The sequence below is a fragment of the Balaenoptera ricei genome, chromosome 15, assembly GCF_028023285.1.
Source record: "Balaenoptera ricei isolate mBalRic1 chromosome 15, mBalRic1.hap2, whole genome shotgun sequence".
Taxonomy (NCBI): domain Eukaryota; kingdom Metazoa; phylum Chordata; class Mammalia; order Artiodactyla; family Balaenopteridae; genus Balaenoptera; species Balaenoptera ricei.
The window spans coordinates 3,959,741-3,987,650 of NC_082653.1; the positions used below are offsets into that span (position 1 = coordinate 3,959,741).

Sequence of the window (27,910 nt, forward strand, 5' to 3'; positions counted from 1 at the left end):
GGAATGGATTGGGAGTTTGGGATTAGCAGACGCAAACTATTTTATATAGGATAGGTAAACAGCAAGGTCCTACTGTATTGCACAGGGGACTATATCAATATCCCATAATAAACCATAATAGAAAAGAGTATGAAAAAGAATGTATATGTTATAACTGAATTATTTTGCTGTACAACAGAAATTAACATAACATTGTAAATCAACTATACCACAATAAAATCAATTTTTAAAAATAAAATATTAAAAACTTTTTTTTAAAACTGTCTTTGGTCATTGTCTTATGTCTTCAGGGAGGTAAAATTGCTCCCTTTTGAGAACCTCTGACTTTAAGGATGCTTTCTTAACCTTTCCTGAGAAAAAGAATCCAGACTTGAGCACATCAAGTCATCAAATATTTGATGGTTTCTCTCGAGAAAATTAGCTGCAAAATAGTGCCCACCTGGGTTTCTCTGCTACCATGGGATCCAACAGGCGTTCATCCTCTAAGTGCTAAGGTATGTGGAATTCAGCACATTAGCACAGGGAGCCCCAAATTACCATGCTTACTGACGCTAACTGAAACTTTCAGGAGAGTAAGAGAAATTATAAGTACAAGACTAGTGACACGTCATCCTGCAACATTCTCTGCTTCATGTGCGAAGAACTGAGGTGGTGGCATGAAACAGAAAAGGAGATGGATCTTAATGTGTAGGACGGTTTCTCTTCTACTGAGGACAACAAAAGAAAAATGTTTATTTGCATTAAACGTTTTGAATTAGGGCAAGATAAACTTTCTAACATTCCCTTTGCTTTCTTGGCCATTGGCAACGTCTGATAACACGTTGCTTACATATTTGTTTGCCTGGTTGGTTCATGAATTGGCATTCTCTCCCCCAAATAAAAGCTCCACAGATCCTGTATGCCTTTTCCACTCCTATATTCTCCTGTGCCTGCTATGTACTTAAGCATTCAATAAACATTGGTCGAATGAACGGGATGGAATAGGTAATGGAAAAGTGTCGCTTAATTCTGAAGTTGGTGGACAGGCACTTCTCTCGATGCCTTTGTCCATCTCTGATAAGGAGGCAGGTCTGCATCAGAAAAGGGGTGTGCCAAATTACTCATCTTAGAATCTTTCTTTCCTCTCCCTGCCTGGCGAGCTATTTCCATTCGTTTACTTAGCAAGTGTGCGTTAATACCTGCTCTGAGCCAGGCACTGTTCCGAGATGAAGACACCATGGGCCCTGCCTCCAAGGAAGTCTCTTTGGGGCCGTTTATGTGGCCATTTCCTACCTCATTGGGCCCACTCCACCCAATTCTTTATTTTAACAAGAAGAGGACTTTCAGAGTAGGGTGTGGCTTACGTGCATGTGTGTCTGTGTGTGTGCGTGTGTGTGCACGCACGTGTGCCCGCATGCGCACAGGGTGGGGGTCTTTAGACCAAATACAAGCTTAGATATCGGGCCTTTCATTTACAATGGAGTCAAGAGGCTCTGTCTGAATTTCTGCTGAATTCTGCCGAATTCTACTCTGTTTCACACAACATACACATAGAAGACAAACTAGATTGCCACTGAGGCCAGAGACAGGGCTGGGTCCCGTGCCCAGATGCTGCACATACAAAACCGCCAATTCCCTATAGGAATCCATTCACGCCTGCATTTATCCAGAAAACAATTCCCCTACTTCTGGGTAGAAATCGCTGGGATGCTCAGTTGTAAAGGGTGTTGAGTTTGCCCCCCGCAGAAGCTGAGGGAGGCTGAAAGCAGACGTCTGTCACAGCTGGAGACAAACGTCCTAGATGTCACCAAGCAATTCCTTCTGCGTTTGCAGCCCAGAGATCAACAGGCTGTCCCCAAGCAGGAGACTGGAGAATTGTTCTCCGTGGCTGTTAGTACAGCCAAATCCATTTGCTTCAAATTCAAGGGTATAGAAGCGGGTGTTTCATCAGAACTGATGGGAGTACTGGTGGTTCAGCATGAATCCCTAACTACGCTTTCCTGTATATCATTCTGTACTCATTAACCAACCAATCAATAAAATACCAAAAAAGAAAAAATGTATATTGACATTATATGATTGTTCCTTTGAGACTAAAAGAAGTGAGAATCCTTTGACTTGGAATGCTAATTAATCAGCTGTAAAGTTTGACTGAAGACACTTATCTGATAAACCTACAATGCAACTTGCCGCCACCAGTTCTGTTGGACTGGAGAGAGAGCTGAGCTTAACAAAAACTGGAGTAACTCAAGAACTAACAACACATGTACCTTTTAGATTAGCTCCATGCTTCCCCCGAGTGTGGGGTGTGTGCCGGGTAGTACAAAGATGATATTTAACTGCTACACGGATGACCAATCTTAATACTTTTATTTTAATGCATGTCAGAAGATACACACAACTACCAAATTAAGGCTGAGATTTCACAGATATTATTACTTAGGAAAAGAATAGCTTCTTTAAGACAGAGATGATTTAAATAAAAGTATTAAGTAAATAATGTACCCACGTGTGGACCCATATGGCAAAAAGCAGTAAGATGGTTCTCAAATGATGGAAATTTGGAAATAATGGATTAATTTATCACTATTAGAGTTTGATAAGTTAGCAAAAAAGCTATGAAGATCCATCAGTTGGTATATCTGTTCTTCCCATGTTTCCATTCCCACTTTTTCTCCCAATGCATTGTGTCTTCATTGACTTCACGTGGCTTCAGGAGGTATAGACATAGAAGAATATTGTGTTGGTATGTAAAATAAGTCTACTTATTCTTGCCAAGAGTACATGATTTATCTTCATAAGGAGGCATTGTTTTGAATTACAGATGTTTTTTTCTCTGCTAATGAATAATATTAATTATCTAAGCAACATCAATTCTAAGGGGAAAACTTTGGGATTATTGCACTGTGGATAGTGCCCTCATGTGGCTTCAAATTTTAGTTACATTTAGGAATTTAAAAACACATTTCTAAGTTATGAACCATAAAATATGGCAGACAATGACAGAAGAGACACATGGGAAAAGAAAACAGCACAAGAAAATGTGATAATTTGCCATTACCTAATTCTTTCGTTGAATGGAATGGGATACCAATATGGCGGCCAGGACACTTGGTCAACTATTTAGGAATAATCAGACATCCAATTTATATAGGATATTTTTTGTGGTAGTTTTGGTTAAAATGTGAACAAATCACACAAGGCATTTTCATTTTCAGTTTTATTTTTATCAAAACAAAATAATTTAACCATATAAAGAAGGAAATACATTTAAACAAACAACCAAGAAGTCAATAGCTTCTTGATTCTGAACAATCAATAGAGTAGTAAGTTCTGAAGAGTTGACTGCATATATAAGGTATTGAGTCATCCTCTAGGGCTCCAACTGACTGAGGCTGACTATTTTCCCTGGCTTCTCTTCTTCCAGTGGTGAAGTAACATTCTCAATGTTCTATACTTCAGATTGAATTATATGTATTCCCACATAAGAGCAAAGCATGGGTGCAAAGGATTGTACTAGGTACAAATCTAGCACTGGATTTTTTGGGTCCTGACACCTATGTTTAATGAGTATCTGAAAGAGAAGGGCAAAAAATTGTGCTTATATATTGAGAAATGTAGTGTTTCAAAAGCCAAAGAGTCTCCCTCACAAGAATTGTGGTAATCACAACTGAAGTGAGAAGAAATGCACAAACCCTGTTTGCTGTGGTTGTAGAAATATGATCACCATAGGGCCAGGCAGACCATTTTCTCCTCACCATATTGAATTATGTCTGGGGATTTGAGCAGTGGTACATCCCGATAATGATGATTTTCCATAACTATAAAAATCTGCTGCACCAGGCAAATTTTGTGCAAAATGCCAATTTCTATGCTGGGGAAAAAATGAATAATGTGATCATTCTAAGTAATGAATGTAAATGCAAGGAAATACGTTTTGGCGTGAGGCTGCAAATCGTTCACCTGTCATGCCAAGAACTGTGGCCACGATGCGTTTTACTCTTCCCATCTGAGCTTTAGAGGAGGGATTTTAGGAAAGGGAAGTTTAACTTGCCCTCAGGTACCCATCATGCTATTGACAGGGTTTTGATTCAAATCCAGAAGCACCAATCCCCTGTCTTGTTTTATCTCTTGACAAATGAACCATAGGTTCTTCTGGATTGTGAAGTAAAGGATATTAGCTTCATCCAGAATCTCAAAGGTCATATGCAACAGGAGGCATGAGTTGTCTCCATCATGCTTTACAACAAGGAGGATTCAGGTTGTCCATCAAAAAGCACATGACGTTAAGAGCCACTTAACAGTATAGGTTGCCAAGGGGGAACCTGAAAGCCCTTTTCTCTATGCATCTTCAACAAGTGAGATCTGGCCAGCTGTAGGTACAGCTGGAGAGAGAAACTTGGCAGTGTCTTGAGCATCATGGTTAGTGGCATTTGTATACCTTGCTCTGAGAGAAAAGGAAAGAATTCAAAGTGCCCTTTATCTTAGTCGGTGCCAGCATCCCAGGAGTTATTCTCTGTGGGAGAAGCTGAGACACAATTGGTTAAGACCCTTACCTGAAGGTACAATGAAATTAGCAGTACTGGGGAGAAAGGGGAATCCCTGATCTTTAAACTCAAGTTTGCCCTGTTCTAAAATAAATTTGTTTTCCCTTAACCATTACACAGCACACACTTGTAGAGTCACTGCAGCAATGATCAATCCATATTACTGAAGTTTTATTTTCAATAACCCAAACTGGGTTCTAGGTCACTGATATCAGGTCTAGGTTCTGATATTATCTTTAAAAATGTACCCCTATAGTTGCAGTCTACTTTAAGAAAAACCCTAGGAAAGTTAAGATTTATAAAATCGGAGATTGTTTGTTGCTTTATAAAAGAGCTTTACATTAAAAAAAAATATTTACCTCCGGATGATTTTCAATAGCCAAGTCCCCTCGGGTCATTCAAAATACATTAAAAAAATTTTTTAAACCCACTGAAATATAGCTTTTCACAAATTCATGTTGATATAAAGTAAGGTACACTTGTAAAACATTGCCATCAACTAGCTAAATGACCAGCTGAGACAGGAAATTTTGGTAACCTGCTCACTCTTGTATGAGAGACACAGGGAGTTAGAGATGGAATCAATGTTCCGCCATGTTTGATGGAGGTTGGGATGTGGCAGCCAGCATCTGTGGCTCGTAGAAGGATCAAGCTTCCACCTGACCTGACTATCCTGAGGTCAGTGCTACTGGGAGCCGTGACTTACTGACCTCAGTCCAGTAGTCCAGCCAACAGCTCAGCAGCCGTCCAGGAGAGAAGCATCTGGATGACCAGTACCTCCCAACACAAAGTAACCAATCCAGCCCACAGACATGTTGTCTTCCACTCACACAGTAGTGTTCTGTTTTGCTTCTAATTTTTGCATTATGAGCCACCATTTAGAAATGGGTTGATTGCACCCCCAAATCTAGAGCTCTGGACAAAAAAAAAAAAAAAAAATTAGAAGGAGCTTCCCTGAGCTCACATTCTTCAAAAAAATAATTGGCTTTAGTTCCCCACAGCCCCCTCCCAAACTCCTTGAGTGCAGGACCCTTCCCCATGGGCACCACCTCCAAGCCACTCTCACGAGGATCGGGGCCTGAAGTCACATTCAACACATCTTGTCTTACTCTCTTCTTCCCAGTCGGAGAAACAGGCGCCGAGAGGGCGTGAGTCTTCACTAAGATTGCCCAGCCAGCTCAGGACAAGGTCACTTTCTCTCCCTCCAGGATTCAGACCATTTTCCTAGACCTCTCTCTCATTATAGTGGCACGGACAAGCCAACGGGTAGATAATTACATCTACTTTTGTTTGGTTTAGAAAGTACACGAAGTGAATGTTTAGTATCCTTTTACCTCCCTTCTTACGTTTTTCTTGGCTGGGCTTGAAATCACCTGGCTGTGTATGAGTGCCTCTGAAATGACCACAGACATATGCTAAGTCACCCGGGGCAGCTGGTCCCACCTTGAAGTTTCTAGAGTTACCCTAAAATTGGAAAATTCACTTGAAGATACATGAAATCGGACCATCCTTCGTCACAGGCAAGGACGTATTAAAGCATCTTCGTTCGTGTGAGATGTTCGGCATTGCTGCCCCGCCTTTGGACTACAAGATGTCATATGAACATCCTTACATCAAAGTGAAGCCAAAAGAGCTCGGCTATAAATTTCAAATTGTACAAAACCATACCAAAAGCAAGTATAAAATTTTATTGGAATGCAGCAGTGTAAATCTCTTGAAGTTTTTCCTCTGCCATTTAAGGAGGAGGAGAAGAGTGCAGTAAATCGGAGGCTTTGCTCACTGCGTTGTCTGACGCAGATCACCTATTTTCTTCTGCACAGGGGCGCATGGGCTTGGAACACTGGCGAATTTTCTCTGTGCTGTTCTGACTTGCACAATACAGAGGCTGATTTAATTTGACAGCAAAGTAACACCAAGCCCCCAAAATAAAATTACTGAGATGTAAAACAGCGTCAAAACTCCAATTAGTTTTGTATCCTTGAAGCTTCTGGAGGAAATCTACAAGGCTCCCATCACGATAAGCAGGCATCAATTTAAGCTGTAGAGATTACTAAAATGTAACCCTCTAATTGAAATTGCTCAGAGCACAATATGACAGAAAGAATCAGAGGAAAATAAGTGAATTTTTCCCCCTCAAAAATGACTCATTACAGAGACTGTTCTATTAACTTTTAACACAACGTTCCTTTTGCAAGAGCTGGAAAAACCAAGGGTTTCAGAGGTCTCCACAGAAAAGGCACCGGGCACAAGAGCTGTACATGCTTGTGTCACTGAATCATACATAAGCATTGACCATTTGTGCAACACTGAAAGATACTTAGTATTTCACCAGATCATGGGCATTTTGAAGTATATTTACAACTTCCATGAAGGAGGCAAATTTTTGGGACCAAACTTCAGTTTTTGAATGAATCTGGATTTTGTCTCCAGAATAAACAGAAGTATCTCGATGCCCAGTTCACACCCCATCTCTTTTGCAAGCTACCCCAGTTTTCCCAAGTATGCTCACTCCCTTTGAAGCCAACCCCCAGCTCACTAACGGAGGAAACCTGTCCCCTTGACTCTGGGGGGTTCACATTTGTTCGGAAGCAAGTCGATCGCGGCTCTCTGGGTCAATGCCACTTTCCCAGATGAGGCAGCGAAGGACCAATGCAGAGGATACAGCTGGGAGTCAAGCCACAGTCATGGTATAGGTCAAGACTTCTTAGACCTTGCTTCACTGCCACCTTTGCCCAGCCTGGTGCCTTGTGAGCAGGGCCTCCTGGGAAGGGTGAGGCTGAGTTTGGGTTTCAGAGTTGGTTGGGGAGATCTTAGAAAGACCCCCAAATGGCTTTCCTCTCTGTAGGGGCTTCATGAATAGAGTTCAGTTCTCCTGCCCGCTTGATGGCATTTACCGTGAAGCATCATCCGTCTTTGACCGCGGACGCATCTTTCTCTGGAAGTTTCAGATTTCTATCACCAATCGATCTTCATCATCGCTGCTGGTGTCGCTGAACTCCACACGAGTTTGCTTTCTCATTCCTTCCAAACTCCTCTTCCTGAGGGTTTTCGAAGGGGCTGCAGGGATCTCTGTGGGCTGCCCTGGGCTAGACGGAACCACACCACCCTTTAGAGCGATGAATCCAGATCCTTGACATTTCCCACTGTCATTTCCTACAGGAGGGCAGGGGGCCAGCACCTCCCCACACCCGTATTGCCCTCCGGAAGGGAACAATGTCTTGTGTTTCCCTTCCTCTTGGTGTGAACTAGCTGAACCTGGTCCTGAAGCTGGTATTTCAAGATGAGTTTTTCCAGTGGACCCCAGTGGAACTGAACCTGAAAGTCTCTGCCCAGGTGAAGGTTTCCCTGGCAAGAGTGATGGGGACACACCCTCTGCTATCGTTTTTCTGTCGGGGGAGCTTTGTGTCAGAGTCTCCCTTGCACCCTGGCTGTGGTCTTGTGGTTCCACACTGTGAATTCCCAGGGTTGTGTGACCTGCTCTCTCCCCCAGAGAAGGACAAAAGGCAGCCCCAGAGGTAGCAAGGTCATGGCAGAGAGAGGTTCCTTTGGACTCAAAGGAAGAAGGCTCTTGAGCATCTGAGAAAATGCGTGGTGTGGGGTCTGTTGAGACTTGGTCCTGGGGGGGCGGCAGGTGAGTCTCAAGCAATCCCACGTCCAGACCTTTGCCACGGGCTGGAAGTCTGTCATGAGCCACTGCCACCAAGGAGTTGGATGGCAGAGATAATCCTGACCTCACAGCTGTATTCTGAGGACGACGATCTCCATGCTCACCGGCAGATGGAGAAATCTCCTGCAGCAACGTGCAAAGGAAGATAAATGGAGGGAAAAAAGGTTAATTGGTACCAAAAAACTTGTGGTCAGAAACGTGGTCCTCAATGGGAACAAGGTCTGGAGGTCTTAATGATTCTTTACAGAGCCTGAACTTCGATACGATGTTCTCATCAGTTTTCATTAATAACTAATTGATGCATTAACTCCAGTAAAGTTCCGTGTTGACACACAATAAGCTACTGAGACAGCTCTGTATTTGTATCTGGCCTTGTGAAAACCCAGCCACTCAATTATCCAACCAGTTCTGAGCGTCCGATTGTAAATCATCACTGCTCCTGCAGCGGGTGTGTTACTTTATGGTACCGTGCATTTGAGTTTTTCCAGATTAGAGGTTTTTCAAGGTGTGGTCTGGACTAGCATTTTCATATTTCTCAACCCAAGGCCCCCCAGTCTGCCTGGCGTTGATGCCGCATTGCAGTGACCTCTGCAAGGTGATAGGCATCTCTATTCAGGTATGAAATAATACGGGACTTGGGATTTTTTAATCAACTGTGAGATCATCCCAACAGTTCACAGCCCAAGTCACCGGCTGATTCAGCGCAATGTTTGGAGGCGTCTGTCTGCCTCACGGGGTTTCTGTGCCAGGAAACCTCTAGGTGGCCCAAGCGAGTTTTGCCACACTGGACACTAACAAGAAAAAAGAGGCATAAATCTAGAAAAGAGATAGGTAGAGACCGCTCAGAAGCACAATTCCCACCTTCGAGGCTGATCTGTCTGTCTCTCTGACAGTTCTTGAACTTGGGTGAGGACAGGAGCTTCCCGAGCTGTGTCTGCTGCCCTCCTTCTCCTCCTCCTCCTCCTCTCCGTTCCCAACACAAAGAGATGATTCTGAGGCAGCACAAGGTGGCTCCCCTGACAGATTTAGACCTAAAAAGGGGGGAGGCACATGGATATACACCTGAAATTATAAAGTCAGCCAACAGTCATTTCCTAGGAGTTGATCTGTGTCTTCACGACCAGCTCCGAACTCATAACCTCATCTCACACGGTGTATCTGGGAAATGGATTTACCGTGAAACAGTTCACATGGTCAAATAAAACGTCTCCACTTCTGATAAGGAAAGAAACGGCAAAACCAATTCCCAAGGCAGAAAAATCTCTTGATTACAGATATTTTAAAAGATATTTCATGTGGATCTTTTTTTCATCAAAGTCATCTTCCTGGCCACATTGGTTAATTTTGGATCGGTTTGAATTCTCTGGCCATTCAACTGAGGGTCGAGACTAGAAATTTTCTTATCATATAGGATGCCTTAGTCTCCATCAGAGCGCCGACAGCAGGAGGGAGGTTGGTTTTTGTGTTGCTGTTGTTCTGTGGTGGTGTTTGTGATGTGTGGGGGGAGAGGGGTGACAAAGACATGGCCTTGACAACATCCCCAAAACAGCATCTTCCTTTCAGGGGAACAGCTGCCCTTCCCTCGTCCTTCATCCTTACTCTCTCCTCCATTTTGTCATATTGGCCTGGGATACAAGTCAGAAGGACCACAGAGTTTCAGCAAGTAGATTCCATCATGAGAGGAGATCAGAAAAACATTCTAGAAGAGCTGTGTCACCAGAGAAAAGCATTCAACCCACTTTTACATCTGCTTTTAGTTTGATTAACGCTACACATGCACAGAGTTTTTAAAAGTCAAGTATTTCCGTGTATTAAGAGAAACAGCCACACCTGCCCACCTACTCATCTTTTCCCACTTTGTGTTCCTTTTGTATTTATCTCCTTCTCTCCTAAGAACAAGCGTGTAGCACTCCTTCTGGATTCCCTGTTTCCGGTTTGGAGGATAGCCTATGACGTCATGAGGGGAGAGGAGGGTTTAGGACGAGCTCCCCCATCCACAACCCTTATCACCCACACACGTGGGCACAGCCCCTCCCCTCTCTCCTCTCTACAGTCATATGACTATGATGTCATAATTTTGTTTAGTACATCCAGTGTTTACATCACCATGTTCAGGAACACGGTCTTCACCACCAAGCCAGGTAGTATGCTGTGATGACATTGCCTTTCTCGCCAGCACTGGTTTCCCTGGAGTTAATCATTATTTTGTCTTTTTCTTTTGCTTACTTTTTTGTATGGACTTATTCCTAAAATCATCCTCCCACCTCCTTCCCCGTGGTCTTTTCTTTCATTTATTAGGTTCCATCTCATTTCCTTGGAAATCTCTCTCTCACAACTTTCTGACCTGCTCCCATGGACCACTGCTCCCTTGGCCCGATGGGGGCTGAGCCCGTGTGTCACCCCCATCCTGGCAATTTTCTTCACCTCCTCGGTTCCTGGACACCCACGCTTCTTTTTCCTGGGTTTACTCTCTTTGCATTCCTTCTTAATGCAAAACTTCCAGCAGCTTCATGAGAAAGGGTGAAATAAAATTGTTTAGACTTTAATTGGCTACTTGCCTGGGTATAGCTGTCTGAATTAAAATTCATTTTCCTTCAGAATTGAAGATGTGGCTCCACTGAGCTGTAGCTGTTGAGAAGTCTGGAGCCAACATGATTTATGGTTCCCGATCCTTTGGAGGAAACCTTTTTGTTTCTCTCTCTCTGGAAACTCCTAAACTCTTTTTATGCCAGTGTTACCATGGTCCTGGGTCTATTTCCATTCATTGTCTGGACACTCAGTGGGCCCTTTCAACCTGAAGCACGTCTTTCCATTTTAGAAAAATATGTTATTTCTTTGATATATTTTTTTCCTTATGTTTTGTCTTTTCTCTTTTTCTAGAACGGCTCTTCGTAGGTTATTGGACATCTTGATCTAATCCTCTATTTTTCTTATCTTTTCTCTCCTATTTTCTAATTCTTTGTCTTTTTCATTTGGGGGAATTCCTTCAACTTTTTATTTCAACTCAGAGGTGTCTGTGTCTGCTATCATGTTTTTAATTTCCAAGAGCCCACTCATTATTATTATTAATTATTATTATTCCTTCTTTATAGCATCCTGTTACGATTTCATGGCTCCAACATCTTCCCTTCTGTCTCAGGCAAGATTAATAATGAGCTGTTGTCATTGTTATTGCTGAAGTTTGCCTCTTCCTATATTGCCTCTCTTTCTTCCAAGTTCCTTTGTTTCTGTATGTTTTTATCTCTCTCTTTCCTACTGAAGGCTTCCCTGAGATACCCGGCAATCTTAACTACCTGCTCATGTTTAGGAAATAGGCACTGAAAAACTGGTTAGAAACACTTTACAAACATAAAATGTCAATCGTGGACCTCCCTGCAGGGTTATCTGGTCGCCCTGTTGATGTGGGAAGACCTGAAGTAATCCCCGTTAGGTCTTCCACACAGGCTGGTCGGCTTCTGCCCAGGGAGTTCTCTGATCTCCTGCCTGGAAAGTGCAAGGCAGGTGCCAGCATCCTGGAGTCAGAATTGGGATTGAAAGGGGGCGCCTCAATGTGCGGTGCCAACCTTTGGTTAAACCCTCTGTTTTCAGTACAGCCCCCTTGCTCCCCAGCATTTTGTAGAGTCTCCGGAGACTAAGCCCAGAGTATTATTTGGGGGCGAGAGTGAGGGACGTGACCAGGCTCTGAGAAGCAGGGGTGGGGTGGAGATCTGGGGGGGTTTGAATGCTGCTGATTCTTTCAACCAACGCTCCTGTTTTCAGCCCCACCTGGTACCATGGATTTCTGAATGTCTAGGGCTTGACCACTGTTAAACAAGGATTAAGTTCACTTGGGTCTGCTAATCAGTGACCACTTAGCCTCTGCATTCCAGCCCCTACAACTGTGGCGCCATTTCTTCTCCGGTCATCTTGTCCCCTTGGGCCTGGGCATTCCAAACACATTCCTTCACTAATGTGTGGGAGGAAAGTGAAGGAAGTGTATGTGCTCTCTCCTCCACCTTGAACCCAAAAGAACAGACCTACTTCTTATACCCCCAAGGGTAGGTCACTAGATGATCGAGCACACTAATCTTGAACAAATCAACTTTAAAAATCCATCAACGTTGCGACAATTTGGGAAAGGAAGCAATGATTTTTACTTTAATACAAACAATCTTCACTTGAGCACCACGTTACTGAGATCACCTAAAGGTGCAGCACCGGGGTCTTTGGTATTTCATTCATCCACTCAACAGACATGTCCTGGGCTCCTTCAAGGAACCAGGTACCACGTTCAACCCTGAGGAATCGGAGGACAAGACCAAGGTGCCCTGGCCCTCAGGAGCCTCTGTTCCGATGGGGAAGAGAAACAGAGACAAGTAAGATAATTGAGGTTGGGACGGGGGTCACGAAGGAAATAAACAGGATGGGGGTACCCCAGAGAGGAATGATACACAGGAGGCTATGGCAAAGATGCAATAAACAGGAGAGGGTAGAGTAATAACGAAAGTGATGATAAACAGAGAATATTATAGAGAGTAACAGTCCCTGAAGGGCAGATCACAGAGAGTAACTGGCTTGCCTAGTTGAGGAAGGCATCTCTGAGAAGGTGACACCTGAAATGAGACCTTCAGGATAAGAAAGAACCAGCCCTCTAAGGCCATTCCAGACAGAGGAGGAACAGAGGCAGGGGCCCTGAGGTGGGATGGAGCTGGGGGATTAAGGAATCAGTGGAAGGCCGTGGTGGAAAGATGGTGGGGAGCAGGGGGCAAAATGAAGCTGAGGGAGCCACCAAGGGCTCAGATCTTGTAGGGTGCAGGCAGCCCTGGGAAGGGGTCTAGATTTTATTCTTCATTCATTGTGAAGAAACCAGTGTTTCCAGCAAGAGGTCTACATCTTCTAAAGAGGCACTTGGCTACTATATGGAGACTGAAGAAGGAGAGAGGGGAATAGGATGGGAAAACCAGTTACAAGGTTCCCAAAGTAGTCTAGGGGGCCAGGTGAGATGACTTGGCTAGGGCAGTGGAAATAGAAATGGAGAAAATGGATGGATTTGAGATCCATTTGCATTCTCACCTATGAAAAATCACCCAAAGACCACGATGATGAAAAACGTTTCTAGAGCCCCAGAGTTTACCAAGCCCAAGCGCCTCGCTCTAAGTGGATTAAGCTGTGCTCCCACAGTGACAAAACCACCAGGCAATTCATTCAATTCAATGAAGAAGTAAAACCAATTAGTACAGAGAAAATAATCAGATTGGCCAAGCATCTTCTCAGCAGGTCGTTTGGGTTTTTGAGCTTAACAAAAAGGCCATGCGCGCCTTTGACCAATAACTTCTGACTCATCCGAGAAAGCAAGGGAAGAAAATACATTGATTTAATTTGCTTGTGACCTAACAGTCTACAGAGAAAAGTGCGTTATCTTTAATCATTGTGAAAAATGCCCAAATAATGTCACAGAAGTGTGTTAAACGAATTGCGATTCTTGAAGAAGGAAAGCATCCTTGCTATTAGATGAATGGCCCTTTTCAAAAAGTCAGTAGGGCTCCAGTCAAGTGTTAAAGCGCAGAACGGCATCCTCTTTACGTTTCGGCATCACTCTGTGAATCACCTTGTACATCTTCAGAAATTATAGATTCCACCGTCCTATCGCAACCTTTGCGAATTCGACCGCTCTTACGCAATTACCAGAATCTTACTACAGAAACCATCTCTCATCACAGGTCTGTGTGCTATTCTGCCCCCCACCCCGATTAAAGGCTGTGTTTTTAATAATTTCCCTCAGAAATAATTGCCAAACTACGTGGAGAGAGGAAGAGACTGCTTAGTATTGTAGCAAATTTAAATTTAGCCATCTTGAAAAGGCGATAGGAAACTGTAAAATAATTAGAAGGAAAATGGAGTGAAGAGACAACACGATGAAACTTACAGCTTAACTGGTGACATCTTTAGTGTCAAGCCTCCTGCAGGCTGTCTCATTGCGAGGCCTTGTTAAAATGCTAATAGACATATTACTCAAATATCATTATCTGAAAATGTAAGTAATTTGATGCCTTTTCATCAGTTGCCCCAATATACCCCAAACCTCCATGAATTTGGAGTCCAAAGATGCTGAATTATAAGGAAGGGGTAAAAATGAGTCTATCACGTTGGCCTCATTAAGTAAGCTATAAGCATCAACATGATCCCAGGGGTAATCTCCCAGACTACTAATTTATCTGAGATGAAATTGTTTACAAGCATCCCTGCCATCGAAGGATACAAAATGTGCTAGCAATTAAAATTTGCAATTACTTAAGGAAAGCGGGGCAGGACTCTAAGAGGAATCACTATGTGGGCAGTTATTTGCTCATATTCTAAATACTAGTTGAGCCCCTTTGAGTCCATATTTTTTGAGCCCATTTATGAGCCCATATGATTAAGCCTAAATATTTATTGAGCACTGACTACAGTCAATGCTCTGTGCCAGGAACTGTGCTGAACACAGGCAATTTATTCAGTGATGGAGGCAGATACCCTCATGGAAATGACAGTCTAATGGGGGGAGAAATTCAGTCAGCAAATAATTACACCCAAAAAAAAAAATCACTTACAAATAACAAATGCTGGAGAGGGTGTGGAGAAAAGGGAACCCTCCTACACTGTTAGTGGGAATGTAAATTGGTGCAGCCACTATGGAGAACAATATGGAGGTTCCTCAGAAAACTAAAAATAGAGCTACCATGTGACCCAGCAATCCCACTCCTGGGCATATATCCAGACAAAACTCTAATTCAGAAAGATACGTGCACCCCTATGTTCACAGCAGCACTATTCACAATAGCCAAGGCATGGAAACAACCTAAATGTCCATCAACAGACGAATGGATAAAGAAGATGTGGTACACATGCACAGTGGAATACTACTCAGCCATCAAAAAGAATGAAATAATGCCTTTTGCAGCAATATGGATGGACCTAGAGACTATCATACTAAGTGAAGTAAGTCAGACAAAGACAAACATCATATATCACTTATATGTGGAATCTAAAATATGACAAATGAACTTGTCTACAAAACAGAAACAGACTCACAGACATAGAGGACAGACTTGTGGTTGCCAAAGGGAAGGGAGGGTTGGAGGAGGGATGAACTGGGAGTTTGGGGTTAGCAGATGCAAACTATTATATATAGGATGGATAAACAACAAGGTCCTACTGTATCACATGGGGAACTATATTCAATATCCTGTAATAAACCATAATGGAAAAGAATATGAAAAAAATAAAAAATAAAAGTCCAATCGGAAAAAAAATCACCAAGCATATGTAGCAAATGCTAGGAAGGAAAAAGCAGAGGCTGCAATGAGATGGTACAATGGGGCCCTGACCCCACCTGTATCCATGGAAATGAGTAAAACCATGCGTACTGTAAAACCGTTCCCACCTGCCACCTGTTTGGGGCTGGTTTTCTCTCTACCGAGTCTGAATCATTCATTTGAGTAATTATTCAACCAATAGTTTTTAAGGCTCTATGGCACACCAGATATCGGACTAAAATTTTTTTGCAAGTATATTCATTTGTTTCTGCAGTCCTATTGCAATTTTTGTTTATAAGGCCTCTGAAGAAGAAAAAAATACGGCTGAAAATGATGGAGGGAAGAAGCTTTATTCTTCTCAGGCAGGGGCTGGGGACATTCATTCCAATCAGAAAACAATTAGAAGTGGGCGGACTGTAGGAGGTGGGGGGCAGACACCCACTTGAGTCCCACAGGCAGAGAGGGACTTGAGAGAGAGCCAGGAAAATATATTTATCGAGTACAGCCTCGGGTGTTTCTGTGCTACCCTAATGCAGTCTTCGGAAAGTTCGCCTCTAAGTAATCACAAATGAATCTTTTATTTCAGAAACCACTTTCCTTCGTGGTTCTCATCTCTTTTCTATTCCTTTGATGAAAGGCAATCAGGACAAGAACTCTTCCCACACAGAAATTCTTCACCTAAACTATGTTTAGTGCAAAGTGGTGTTTAAAATCTTGCTTTAAGTTAAAAGTTGTACCCTGTCCAGACAACAAGAGAGTGACTTTAAAATACAGAGTGAAAATAGGATGATGAAATCACGTCAGGAAAAGAGATGATCAAAGAAATGCCATTTGAAACGTTAAATGCCAAGACAGAACGCAGCAGCCCATCTAGTCTATGTATCGTTGTTTTAAAAGTTTCCTATGGCTAAATGAAAATTGTCTGTGAGGGTCCCTTCCCGGGGACCTAATTGATACACTCACAAAAGCTTCTCATCTTGCCCCAAGATTTACACCTTGGAAGGAAGGAGAAATTACTCTGTTTCAGCAATTCCGGAGCTCTGTGACTTAACTAATAGCTTTAGGGAAAGAATTAATACTTCTCTATTAATTCTAATGAGAAAAGATGTAGGAAAGTCATTTGCTCCTGTCAGAGAAGGAGAGAGAAGGCAAAGGGGGAGAAAAGCCCTGGAGAGACCCCCTCCCCAGTCTTCCTGATTCTTCCTGATGCTCAGGAACATTCTGAGGAGAACTCTTGTGAGAACAGAAGGGGAGAAGGGTAATCACCCGAGGCCCTAAATCACAAAAAGAAACCACTGCAGAAAACCCAAGGGAACAAAGGCAATGTCTCCCTTTCTTCAAGGGACTTATTCAAGCCTCTTCATCCAGTATTTAGAAATTGTACCTTTTACGTGTGTGTAATTAGGTAAAGCTTTTACTTGAGAAACACCTGGAATCACGGCCGTGTCTACACTTCTGTTCCGGAGATGAAAGGAAAGTGTTTTGATCACTTTCTCCACTCAGATATTTTCTCCCAATTCGGTGAATGGGGCTGGTTTGAAATATTTCCATGACTTTAAAGCTTGGTTGTGTACAGAATTCAACAATATTCCTTCAGAAAGCGAGACAGAGGCCTACAGGATAGAGAGAAATAATGAAAGTGGCTCAGGAACACTCTTGGAAAAGTTGATCTCAACATCTACCGAAGAAAATGGGATTTGTGGGTCTGTTTGAGCCAGTGGTTTTCAGCCGGAGGTGATGTCCGGGGACTTTCCTGGACGTGTGGTACACAGGATGCACCCACGCCCCACCCTGGATGGACCCAGATGCGAAGGTCAATAAGGCCATGGCTGGGAAACCCTGGTTGAAACCAAGAATCACAAACTCAAAAGCTACAGGGCCAGACCAATAACAGAAACAAGGGCTTCTGCCTGGGATGAGGGCTGTGGAAGGAGAGGGAGGACAGATCCAGCCTCCAAGGGCAAGGTTGCCCCTCAGCTCCCACCCACCAAGACCACCGAGGACCAAGCATCCAGTTTGCCAGAACTATCCATTTTCCAAGAGAAACCAGAAATCTGAGTTCCATGATTCCAGTTTAAACACTGATAACGAATTAATTTTCAAACAACAGCTCCGTGCTAACCAACGTATCCGTGGCCTGAATGCTGCCAAGAGAGGCCAGCGTGAGACCCTTTGTCCATGAAGAGGTTCAAGGGCGCCCACGATGAAGGCAAGGCTTTAGTCTCCGCGCAGGCTCTGCTCTTTTGAAGAAGCAGAGTTTCTTTTCAAAAATACTGTTAAAAAGATATTTATGGGAGAGTAACCCTGTTTTTGAAAAGTAATTTAGTAGTATCTTATAAAATGAAATTTATAATTATAAAACGCGCATTGATCCAGCAACTGCTCTTTGCGAAATGGGGCAAGAATATTTACTGCAGCAATAGCTGTGGTAGGAAAACCAATAGAACCAACAGGAACATCCATCAATACAGGAAGAGTTGAATAAATAAATTATGGTACAGCTATACTGTGGGATTTTGTGCCATTATTAAAATGATCTATCTATCAATCTGTAATATATGCCTAGAGTTATATACAAGATATATTAAGAAGAAAAGAGTTGTAGATGACTATGTATGGTATGATCTATCTGTGTAAACAACAAAATAAAGTGTCCATCATGTACGTGATGGCACATCAGCCCAACTCTGGCAACCTCGGGGGGCCATGAGGCTGGGGATTGTCAAGCTTTCCTTGCATATGTCAATGTTGCTTTTTTTGTTGCAACAAGTATGGGATTGCTTTATTCGTTTGAAAGAAAAATCAGAGGCAAATAATGACATTGGCTCTAAAATTCAGACCGAAAGTCATGAAGAAAAGCCCCAGAGTGTGCAAGGCAAGTCATTTCAATCAGAACACACATCTGACAGAGGGAGGTGGACCCTCACACCCTCAAAACAAGAGTTCAGTTTCTCAGGCAGAGAAAAGGTTGAGAGACTCAAAGGAAAAGAAAAATATATTTTCCCATCTCTAACCAAATCTGAAGTATTTCTGTTCTAGCCTCATTTTTTGTGTGAAATTTTGCCTCTTCCGAGTAATCATTTTCCAATCTCTTTTTTCCAGAAACCACTTTTCTCTACGATTTAAATTTCTCTTCTCTTTCTCTGATGAAAGGCAATCAGTTTGAGAACACTTCACTTACCGTTTTCTCCAAAAAAATATATTTAGTGGGAAAGTATGCTTAAAATCTTTCGATAAGTTGAAACTTGAATCATCCTCAGACAATAAGAGAATGTCTTAAAATAAAGAGAGGACAGATTGTGAGGAAGAGAGAAAATGAAATGAAGAACAAAAAAAAAAAAAAAAAAAAAAGAAAAGAAAAGAAAAAAGAAAGAAAGAAGAAAGAAAAACCCAGCTAATATTATTTGAATTATTTAGTGCCAAAATTGAATCAAGAGAACCTACTTTAAGGGATCATTACTTTCAAACTTTCCTAACTCTAAATGAAAATTGTAGCAGAAAAAAAGTTCAGGCTTTGGAATATAATTGATGTGTTTAGGCAATTGCCTCATCATTTCTTAAGATTTACACCCTGAGAAGGAGGTGTTATCCCTGTTTCAGCAATTCTGTAAGCAATATTACTTAACTAATGGCTTTAGGAAAAGAATATCTCCCCATTAAATCTGACAGGAAAAATAATGGTACGGAGCCATTAGCTCTAGTCAGAGGCGGAGAGGGAGCTGGTGGGTGAGGGAACCCTGGAGTTCAGGCTGCCATTTTGTTTCTCTGAGGAAAACGTCTGGAGGTGATGTGTGACAAAGAGAGGAGGGCACGAGTGACATGCAGTAAACCTCCCCAGCCCCACCTCTCCCAGTTCACTCAACTAACAAAAGTTGAAAGGGTGAAAAAAAAAAAACAAAAACACAACAATTCACAGCTACTTAATTTCAGAGAATTACATCACCACCCTCCCATAATATTGAACTATTCTACCTTTTCAACAGGATTAGGTAAACCTTTTATCTCAGGAAGTACCTGTCAGAGAAGTTCTCTTTACCTTTCTATTTTTTCAATGAAAGACAGCTGCTTTGATAACGTCTGCCTCAGAGGAATTTTTCCTAAACTATGTTAATGAAAAAAAAAATCCAGTTGAAATATTTCAGTCCCTTAAAAGCTTAGGTATGGACAGAAAATTCAGAAGAAGTGATTCCGGTGAGAAAGAAAGTAAATGAGACCAGGAGAAAGCAGAGAAATGTCTCCTTCACCCTGGAATTAAATATGGGTTTATTGTTAATGATTTAAGAAGCTCAATTTTGCCTCGCTGAGGTAGTACACACGTAGCTGAAGAGAAGAAAATTAGGACATAATTATATAAGGATTGGTATTGTGGTAAATGCCACAAAGGAGATGGGTTATGAATCATACCACAAGGACACCTAATCTGGCTTGAGAGGAAATGACCAGCCTGAGGAATCATGAAAGTGTCACCTCAAAAAACCATCCAAGGATTGCACTGAATCTGCAGATTGCCTTGGGTAGTATAGTCATTTTAACAATATTACTTCTTCCGATCCAAGAACACAGTGTATCTTTCCATCTGTTTGTGTTGTCTTCAATTTCTTTCTTCAGTGTCTCATAGTGTTCGGAGTACAGGTCTTTTTGCCTCCTTAGGTAGGTTTATTCCTAGGTATTTTATTCTTTCTGATGAGATGGTAAATGGGATTGTTTCCTTAATTTCTCTTTCTGATCTTTTGTTGTTAGTGTCTAGAAATGCAGCAGGTTTCTGTGAATTACTTTTGTATCCTGCAACTTTACCGAATCCATTGATGAGCTCTAGTAGTTTTCTGGTAGCATATTCAGGATTTTCTATGTACAGTATCAGGTCATCTGCAAACAGTGACAGTTTTACTTCTTTTCCAATTTGGATTCCTTTTATTTTTTTTCTCCTCTGATTGCTGTGGCTAGGACTTCCAAAACTATGTTGAATAAAAGTAGCAAGAGTGGACATCCTCTTCTTGTTCCTGACCTTAGAGGAAATGTTTTTAGCTTTTCACCATTGAGTATGATGTTAGTTGTGGGTTTGTCATGTGTGACCTTTATTTTGTTGAGGTGGGTTCCCTCTATGCCCACTTTCTGGAGAGGAATAGTATGAAACCTCAACTGGGTTCTTCAGAGAGAACATAGTTGAAGGACCCACCAGAGGGACAGGAAAACACATTTATCGAAATCTCACTACGTGCCAGAGTATTTCTTTCTCCTAATGCAATTTTCTAAGCAATCATATGTTTTATTTCAGAAACTACTCTTAGTGGTACTTACTTCTCTTCTTTGATGAAAGGCAATCAGTTTAAGATTTCCCTCTCAGAGATTTTTTTTTTCCCCTGAAAGATGTTGAGTGGAAAGCCATGTTTAAAATCAATCCTGAAGTTAAAAGTTTGTTCCCAGGCCATAAGCATGTACCTAAAATTTAGAGAGCCACTCTGGGTATGAGGTGAAGGGGAAAAAATACAATTACTGAAAATACCATTTGGAATCTATAATGCCCAGATCGAAATCAAGAGTATCTACCCTTTGAATTATGGTTTTCAATGTTTCTCATTACTAAATGAGTCTGTAAAAGATGGTCCATTTCTCGAAATATGATTGAGATATTTGAGAGAGCTCATTTGTTCTCAAGATTTGCATCCTTAAAAAGAAGAAATTGATCCATTTCAATGGTAATAGCTGGGAAGAAAGAGCTTCCCTCTTCTCCTTCACTAATCCTGATAAGGGGGAAAAATGGACTAATTTCCAACCAGAAACAAAGACAAGAAAGAAAATATTGGCGTTGGCCTCCTCCATTTTGGTTTTCCAATCGCCTTAGGAAAGAAAACATTCTAAGTTCAGTCTCTGTGAAAAGATAAATGTTCGGGGAGAATCTAGCTCTAGCTCAAACCTAAACTGCAGTAAAACTTAATTAGACAAGAAAACCAGGAAACAGAATGAGAGAACACTTTTCTGGTTTTGTAACATGTTTAGGTACTCCATCTCACATGGTACTTGGGCATTTCTTTTCTTTCTTCAGAGCACCTGCCATTATAGTTCTACCTTTTCTGAGGAAAGGCAAGTGTTTGGGAAGCTGAAAACTTTCTCCCACTCAGATATTTCTCCTAAACAACATTAGTGAAGGAGTCAGGGTAAAATATTTCAATAATGTGAAATCCTGTACGCGCACAGAATTCGACAGCATTTCTTAAATACTACTGAGGAGCAAAGGGGACTGGGAGAAAGGGAAAAGAATAAAAGCAACTCAAAAGACTCTTTGAAAACTTTTCAGACCAAAATTTACTCAAGAATGTATGCTTTCAGCCTGATTTTCTAAGTGGGGTTTTTCTTAATAATGAAAAAAACTCTACTGGGTGGACTCTGCCATAACTGAAGGACTTTCAACTTGGCTTCAGCTTTCCTCAAGATTTCCACCTCAGAAGAAAGAGTACTTCTGCGACTGCAATTCCGTAGCAATGCGGCTCAATGAGTGTGTTTTGAGCAAAAGCCTCTATGTGGTTTCTATGGATGCTGGCAGAAAATAAAGGGGGACAGTCATGAGTTCTTTCAGCCGAAGTAGGAAATAAAATACCAAGGGTTGACTCTGCCCTGAGATGAAGAGGCTTGACTCGGAAGTGCATGTGACAAAGGGGAAAAGAGTAATAGCAGGAAGAGATGGACCCAATTCTTTCAGAATCCTATGAAGTCACTCTTTTGTCCTCCCACCAGCTTTAGAATTTCTACCTTTTATGATGGGAAACTTGAATTCAGGACTTTTTTTTTTTTTTTAACTTCAGAAACTCTCCTAGACTCAGGGTCACACCCTTTATCTCCCCCTACATTTAATCAGTCTGCTTAAAACACACTGGAAATGTAAAAGCTGAGTTACGCAACCAAAAGCTTTCCTGGAAATTACAGGTAGGACTCCCAACGCAACATTAAGGAAAAAGAGAGGCTAAAAAGGAAAGAATACCGTCCCAGAAATAAATGTTAACCCTACCAAACTCATTAAGAAATTTGATTTCTAGATTTTTTTTTTTTTTTTTTTTTTAAGAACAGCGATTGACATATTAGGACCGTTGAGAAAGTCAATGCTTTGAGGCATTTAAGAAATCTTTACATCTTTCCTTGAAGATTTCTACTCCATCACCCATAAAGGGAATCTGTTTTGCAAGTCAAAAGCACTTTAGGAAAAAATAAAAATAAAAATAAAAAAAAAAATTAAAAAAAAAAAAAAAGCACTTTAGGAAGGAAGACCCAGATCTGACAGAAAGAGTATAAATAATGCCACGCATCCAGAAAATTCCACCTGGGGAAGGAGTAGGGAATGGAGTGGAAGATGAGACGAGGTAGATATACAATTCTGCACAAATGATATGCAGAGGCGAAGGAGGCTGTGGGAAAAACAGAATTTAAAATATGCAAATTTTGGGACTTCCCTGGTGGTCCAGTGGTTAAGAATCTGCCTTCCAATGCAGGGGACGCTGGTTCAATCCCTGGTCTGGGAACTAAGATCCCACATGCCACGCGCGGGGGCTACTAAGCCCGCATGCCACAACTGGAGAGAAGCCCGCCTGCCACAACTAAGACCCGACGCAGCCAAAAATAAATAAATACTAAAAAAAAAAAATAAAAATAAAAAAATGCAAATCTTGCTCCAGGGAGAGAAGACAATCTTTACAAACTCCTGCTTTCGAGCAGTTTCTGGAATCCTCGCTGGGGGTGGTCCCGAGCAGGGTCGGGCTGGGGGCACCACTGCACCTGACCACACAGCTGGCCCCTGGTTATTTTCTTGAATCAAAGACAGCTGGGTTGATAAGACGACCCCCCCCCCCTCCCCCGCCCTCGCCAACCCGCTCCGAAATTTTCTCCTCATAGAAGTCCCAGGGTCTGTTTAAAATGCCTGGAGAGATCAGCTCTGTGCTTTGTGACCACCTAGAGGGGTGGGATAGGGAGGGTGGGAGGGAGGGAGACACAAGAGGGAAGAGATATGGGAACATATGTATATGTATAACTGGTTCACTTTGTTATAAAGCAGAAACTAACACACCATTGTAAAGCAATTATACTCCAATAAAGATGTTAAAAAATAAATAAATAAATAAATAATAAAAAAATTAAAAAAAAAATAAAAGAATAAAATAAAATGCCTGGAGAAAGAAAGGATGACTCAGTCACGTATGTAAAACTAAGGTCCAATAAAAGGAGGTTAAAGAAGTGAGAAAAAAAAAAAAAAAACAACCCCGGAAACGTCAGCAGTTGTCATCGAAAATTTATTCAGGAAATCTTGACTTCTGTTTAAAAATATGTTATTACTAAATTCAAATCAGAAAAAGAATACACGGCTTAAATTATCATAGAGTAAACTAACATAATGGTTTTGAAATAAAGTAGTTTACACCGTTTCTGTGAAAGCTGAGAGAAAAATAATGAGAAAATAGTATGAACATCTATCAAAGAATGAGGGCTAGAAGCACCAAAGAGGGGGTTCTGGTAGGCTTTCTCAGTCAGACCTCTCATGAAAATCTAAAAAGAAGAAAAGTCAGTGTGGGGAGAGCATTAGAAAGATGGGAAATGGGCTTGAACCCCAGAGGATGCTGGTACCCAGAGAGACAGGATGATGGCAGCCTGCCAGGGAGGGAAGTCATAAAGATGCTCACAGAAGCTTTCTGTTCCTTCAAGGAGTTTTCAACTTCTCTATGCAAAAGCAACCTTCAACACTTCCATCTTGAGAAATAATTAGTCTATCTTATCTCAAATATTTCTCTCGGACATAGGAAAACAAGCCTGCCCATTTCCCTTGCAGAATACCCTCCAATCCTGTATATTCACCGTGAGCGTCTGCCAAGCATACTTCATTATTATGAAAGTTCTCTCAGGGAAAGAAATCCCTACCGAGCCTCTAATAAATACAAGGGGGGAGGGCGAGAGGAGATGAAATAGCAAGAGAGAGATGATAAAATTTAAAATAGGTTTTAGTGTAGAACTGTACCCTGCCTAGAAGGTCACCCCTGATTACAGCTTCTGAGTGTGTTTTCTGAGCCAGAATGGGGCAGCTTTGATGCTGTCTCCCGCACATATTTCAAAGAGAAGAGAAAATTAACCCCTTTCTTTCCAGGGTTTGGCTTGGCAAAGAAAGAAAGTGAAGGTGGCCTTTCATCACTGGTGGAGTGACAGGACTTGGAGGGTGCACGCCTCCCTCACCGACCTCGCTTGGGGTCTGGGTGTCTGGCTGAGCGGCCTCAGGCCACAGAAGGAAATGCCTTATCCAAGGGAAGCAACCCGGAAAGCAAAGACGGGCAGAGGGAGACACAAAGGGAAGTGGAGAGAGAGAGAGAGAGATCAAAATAGACCCATTGCAGGTGAAATTGGGGGGTCCGGGTGCCCAGGTGACCGGACCAGCCTCCCACCCCTCTTAAGAGGCAACCGGTTAAGAGCTGGAAAATCTGACAGCCCAGGAGTCAACCCAGCTGTGAGAAGAGCCCCACGCCACGCAGACGGGGAAGAGATGGCAGAGCACCCCCAGACTGACCGGATAACGCAGACGTGAAATCAGACACGAAAGAACATCCAGGTCCATTTTCAAGCACATGGAGTCCCCCCAGGATGGACTGGGCCGGAAAGGGTGGTCTGAGGGCCTTAGGGAAAGGCGGCCGGAGGAAATGTGGATGCCCAGTTCAATTTGAATGTCAGGTCCACAATGAGTCCTTTTTAGCATAATGTGTCTTATTGCCATGTTTGGGGGCATACTTATGCTAACATATATATGCGTATATACTATATACACATATATGCGCGCGTGTGTGTATATGTAAGTACGTATTGACTGTCCGCGTGAAATTCGGCTTTCACTGGGTGCCTGCATTTGCACCTGCTAACCCTGGCCCCCGGCATGAGGTGTGGGGCAGGGGGGCTGGCTGGGGGCTGGCTGGGCTCAGAAGCGTCTGCCCGGGCAGCCACCGCCTCCAAGCAGGCTCCAGGCATTGCACGCCGCCGTCAACCCAGAGACGGATTGACTCAGGACGAGCCATCATTATCAATAAAGTCGCCTCTGTGAGGAGGCGCCTCGCAAAGGTTTTGAGTGGGGACTTGGCCCCAACAGCCCTCGGTGACGAAATGACTTATGGGGGTTCCAAAAACCCTGGGGAGATGAGCCCACCAGCAAAAGACAAAGCAAGCTCACCAGCAAAAGACAAAAGACAAGCCCACCAGCAAAAGACAAAGAGAGGAGTGGCATTCTGTGGCCCTTCTACTATGGTTAAGAAATGTTTAACATCACCACGAAGCAACGACCTTCAGAAATTACCAGTCTCTACAGTCTCAGAGCTGTTTCTCTCATCCCCATGGATCCAAGGACCCCAGGCTATCTACGATCGTCCCCTAACCCAGCCCCACCAGGAGAGGCCACCAAGGAGAGCTTACTGTTACGAAGGGTTTTTCTGGGTGAGGAAGCTTGGTGAGTCTCTGATAAACACAAGAGGGTAAGGACGGGGCGGTGGAAATGGCACTGTGGAGATAATCACATTCAACAGAGGCGCCATGTGGAAATGCTTTCTGGAGGTCAGAGCCCAACGGCCGCATTCCAATAACTGCAGGTCTGGACACATTTTCTAGAGAGTTTTGTTAGGCTCATAACTTCTCCCACTACAGTTGTTTTTGTTTTATTTTGGTTTGGTTTGGGGTTGCCCCGCACGGCTTGTGGGATCTTAGTTCCCCGACCAGGGATCGAACCCGGGACCCCGGCAGTGGAAACACGGAGTCCTAACCACTGGACCGCCAGGGAAGCCCCCTCCCACTAGAATGTTTAAGCGGGGGCAGGGGAGAGAAAAAGAGTAAAACTCCTTTGCTTCCCCATTTAAGCTAGGAGGGGAAAAGAGTGCAGACTTTGGCTCTTATAGTGAAACTTGTCAATGGTGTGTACTTCACAGAAGGGCAAGGGTTGACTTTGTAATTCACCTGAGGGCAAAGGGCTCGTAAGAAAATGGTACCCATCCAAAGGAGAGGACTCAGCCCACTACACAGGGTTCCCTCAAGGGGCAAACCAAGCCGCCCAGGAAGACACTGTGTGTTCATCTCCGCCTCTTCACCTGGCAGAGGGGAGAGAAGAAAACAAGTGGACAAATGGCAGGTCTGGTCCAAGTGGCCAGTCAGCCAGCGGGGCAAACACACACACTTCCTTTTGTGCCCAATGGAAGCAGGAAAGATCCAGTCACATCATGACAGTACCTTGAGTTTGGAGGGCTCTCAGACAGGCCCAGATGGAGGAATGAATTTAAAAGGACTTCAGACGGACCCAGGAGGCCACAACACATAGACAGAAGGGAAAGCATTGACGGACGGTCAGGCTGTGAAAAATCAGAATCCCACATACTTCCTGTCAGTTCAAGACATTTTTAACCTCACTATGCAAAATCAGCCTTCGAAAAGTCTATTTTAAAAAAATTTATTAGTCTGTTTAGCTCAGAAACATTTCTCCCCTGTAAATGAGGACTCAAGGAGATCCACTTTTTCCCACTGAAATCGCCCTCCCCTGCTACCTTGCCCTCGCTGGCAGAGAATCGGATGTGTGCTCCATTATCACGAAGGTCCTCCGAGGGGAAGGAGGCTATGCCCACCTGCTCATAAATTCAGGGAGAGGAGATGGGAATCGATGAAAGAGTACAGGGTAAATAATAAAATTCGAAATAGGTTTCAGTGTGGAAATGTACCCGATGGTTCTTTCTTTTTTTTGTATAGGTAACATCTCTCCTCTGATGATAGGTTCTGGGTCTATTTTCTCAGCGAGGATTCTCATGCACTTCCTATCAAATATTTTCAAGGAAAATAAAAGTAATTTACTTTTCCAATAATGTTTTGGTTCGGGTAGAGACAACGGTGAACTTGGTCACCAGTAGCGGCTCTGGGTTATCTTTGTTCTAGAAATAATAATTACCTCCTGCATCACAGGAGACGAGATTGGGCGAGTGGGGAGAGTCTTCAGGGCAGAGTTTGCAACCGAAGGAAGCCAGTAGTAGAACAGGGACGCAGATGCAGTCCTGGACACTGCCGGTGGAGAGAAGCAGAATTCCTGTGGGTAAAATGTCTAATGGTGGGAGGAGGTGTGGGATCACTTGACAATGGAGAAACCTGAGAGACCTCAGCCAGGTGATCAAGGTCAACATCAGCAATGATAAGCCATGGTGATGGTTTGTCCTTGATAGGACATTATGAGAAGGGCACTGCACCTCTGGGGTCTTTCTCCCCAGACCCATCCCCCTAGTCTAACCTCGAGAAAAGCATTAGACAAACCCCAGCGGAGGGACATTTTCCACAACAACTGAGCGGGACTCCTCCCAACCAACCGTCAAGGGCATCAAAAACAAGAAAAGCTGGAGACGCTGTCAGAGACAAGAGGCACCTAAAAACCTCCTGGAAGTCCACACATTCTCCCTTACTCTTTA

General features: G+C 42.9%; 1 protein-coding gene across 1 annotated transcript in view; it reads right to left on the reverse strand.

Moving 5' to 3' along the window:
- Positions 1-6,668: 6,668 nt before the first annotated feature.
- Positions 6,669-27,910, reverse strand: part of ZNF831 (zinc finger protein 831) — an 80,581-nt gene continuing 59,339 nt past the window's right edge. Inside the window, exons 5-6 of the mRNA XM_059897347.1 lie at positions 9,055-9,209; positions 6,669-8,316 (exon numbers count right to left, since the gene is read on the reverse strand). Of these exons, the coding sequence (XP_059753330.1) occupies positions 7,471-8,316; positions 9,055-9,209 (1,001 nt within the window). The 3' untranslated portion in view covers positions 6,669-7,470. The remainder of the gene's footprint in view (positions 8,317-9,054; positions 9,210-27,910) is intronic.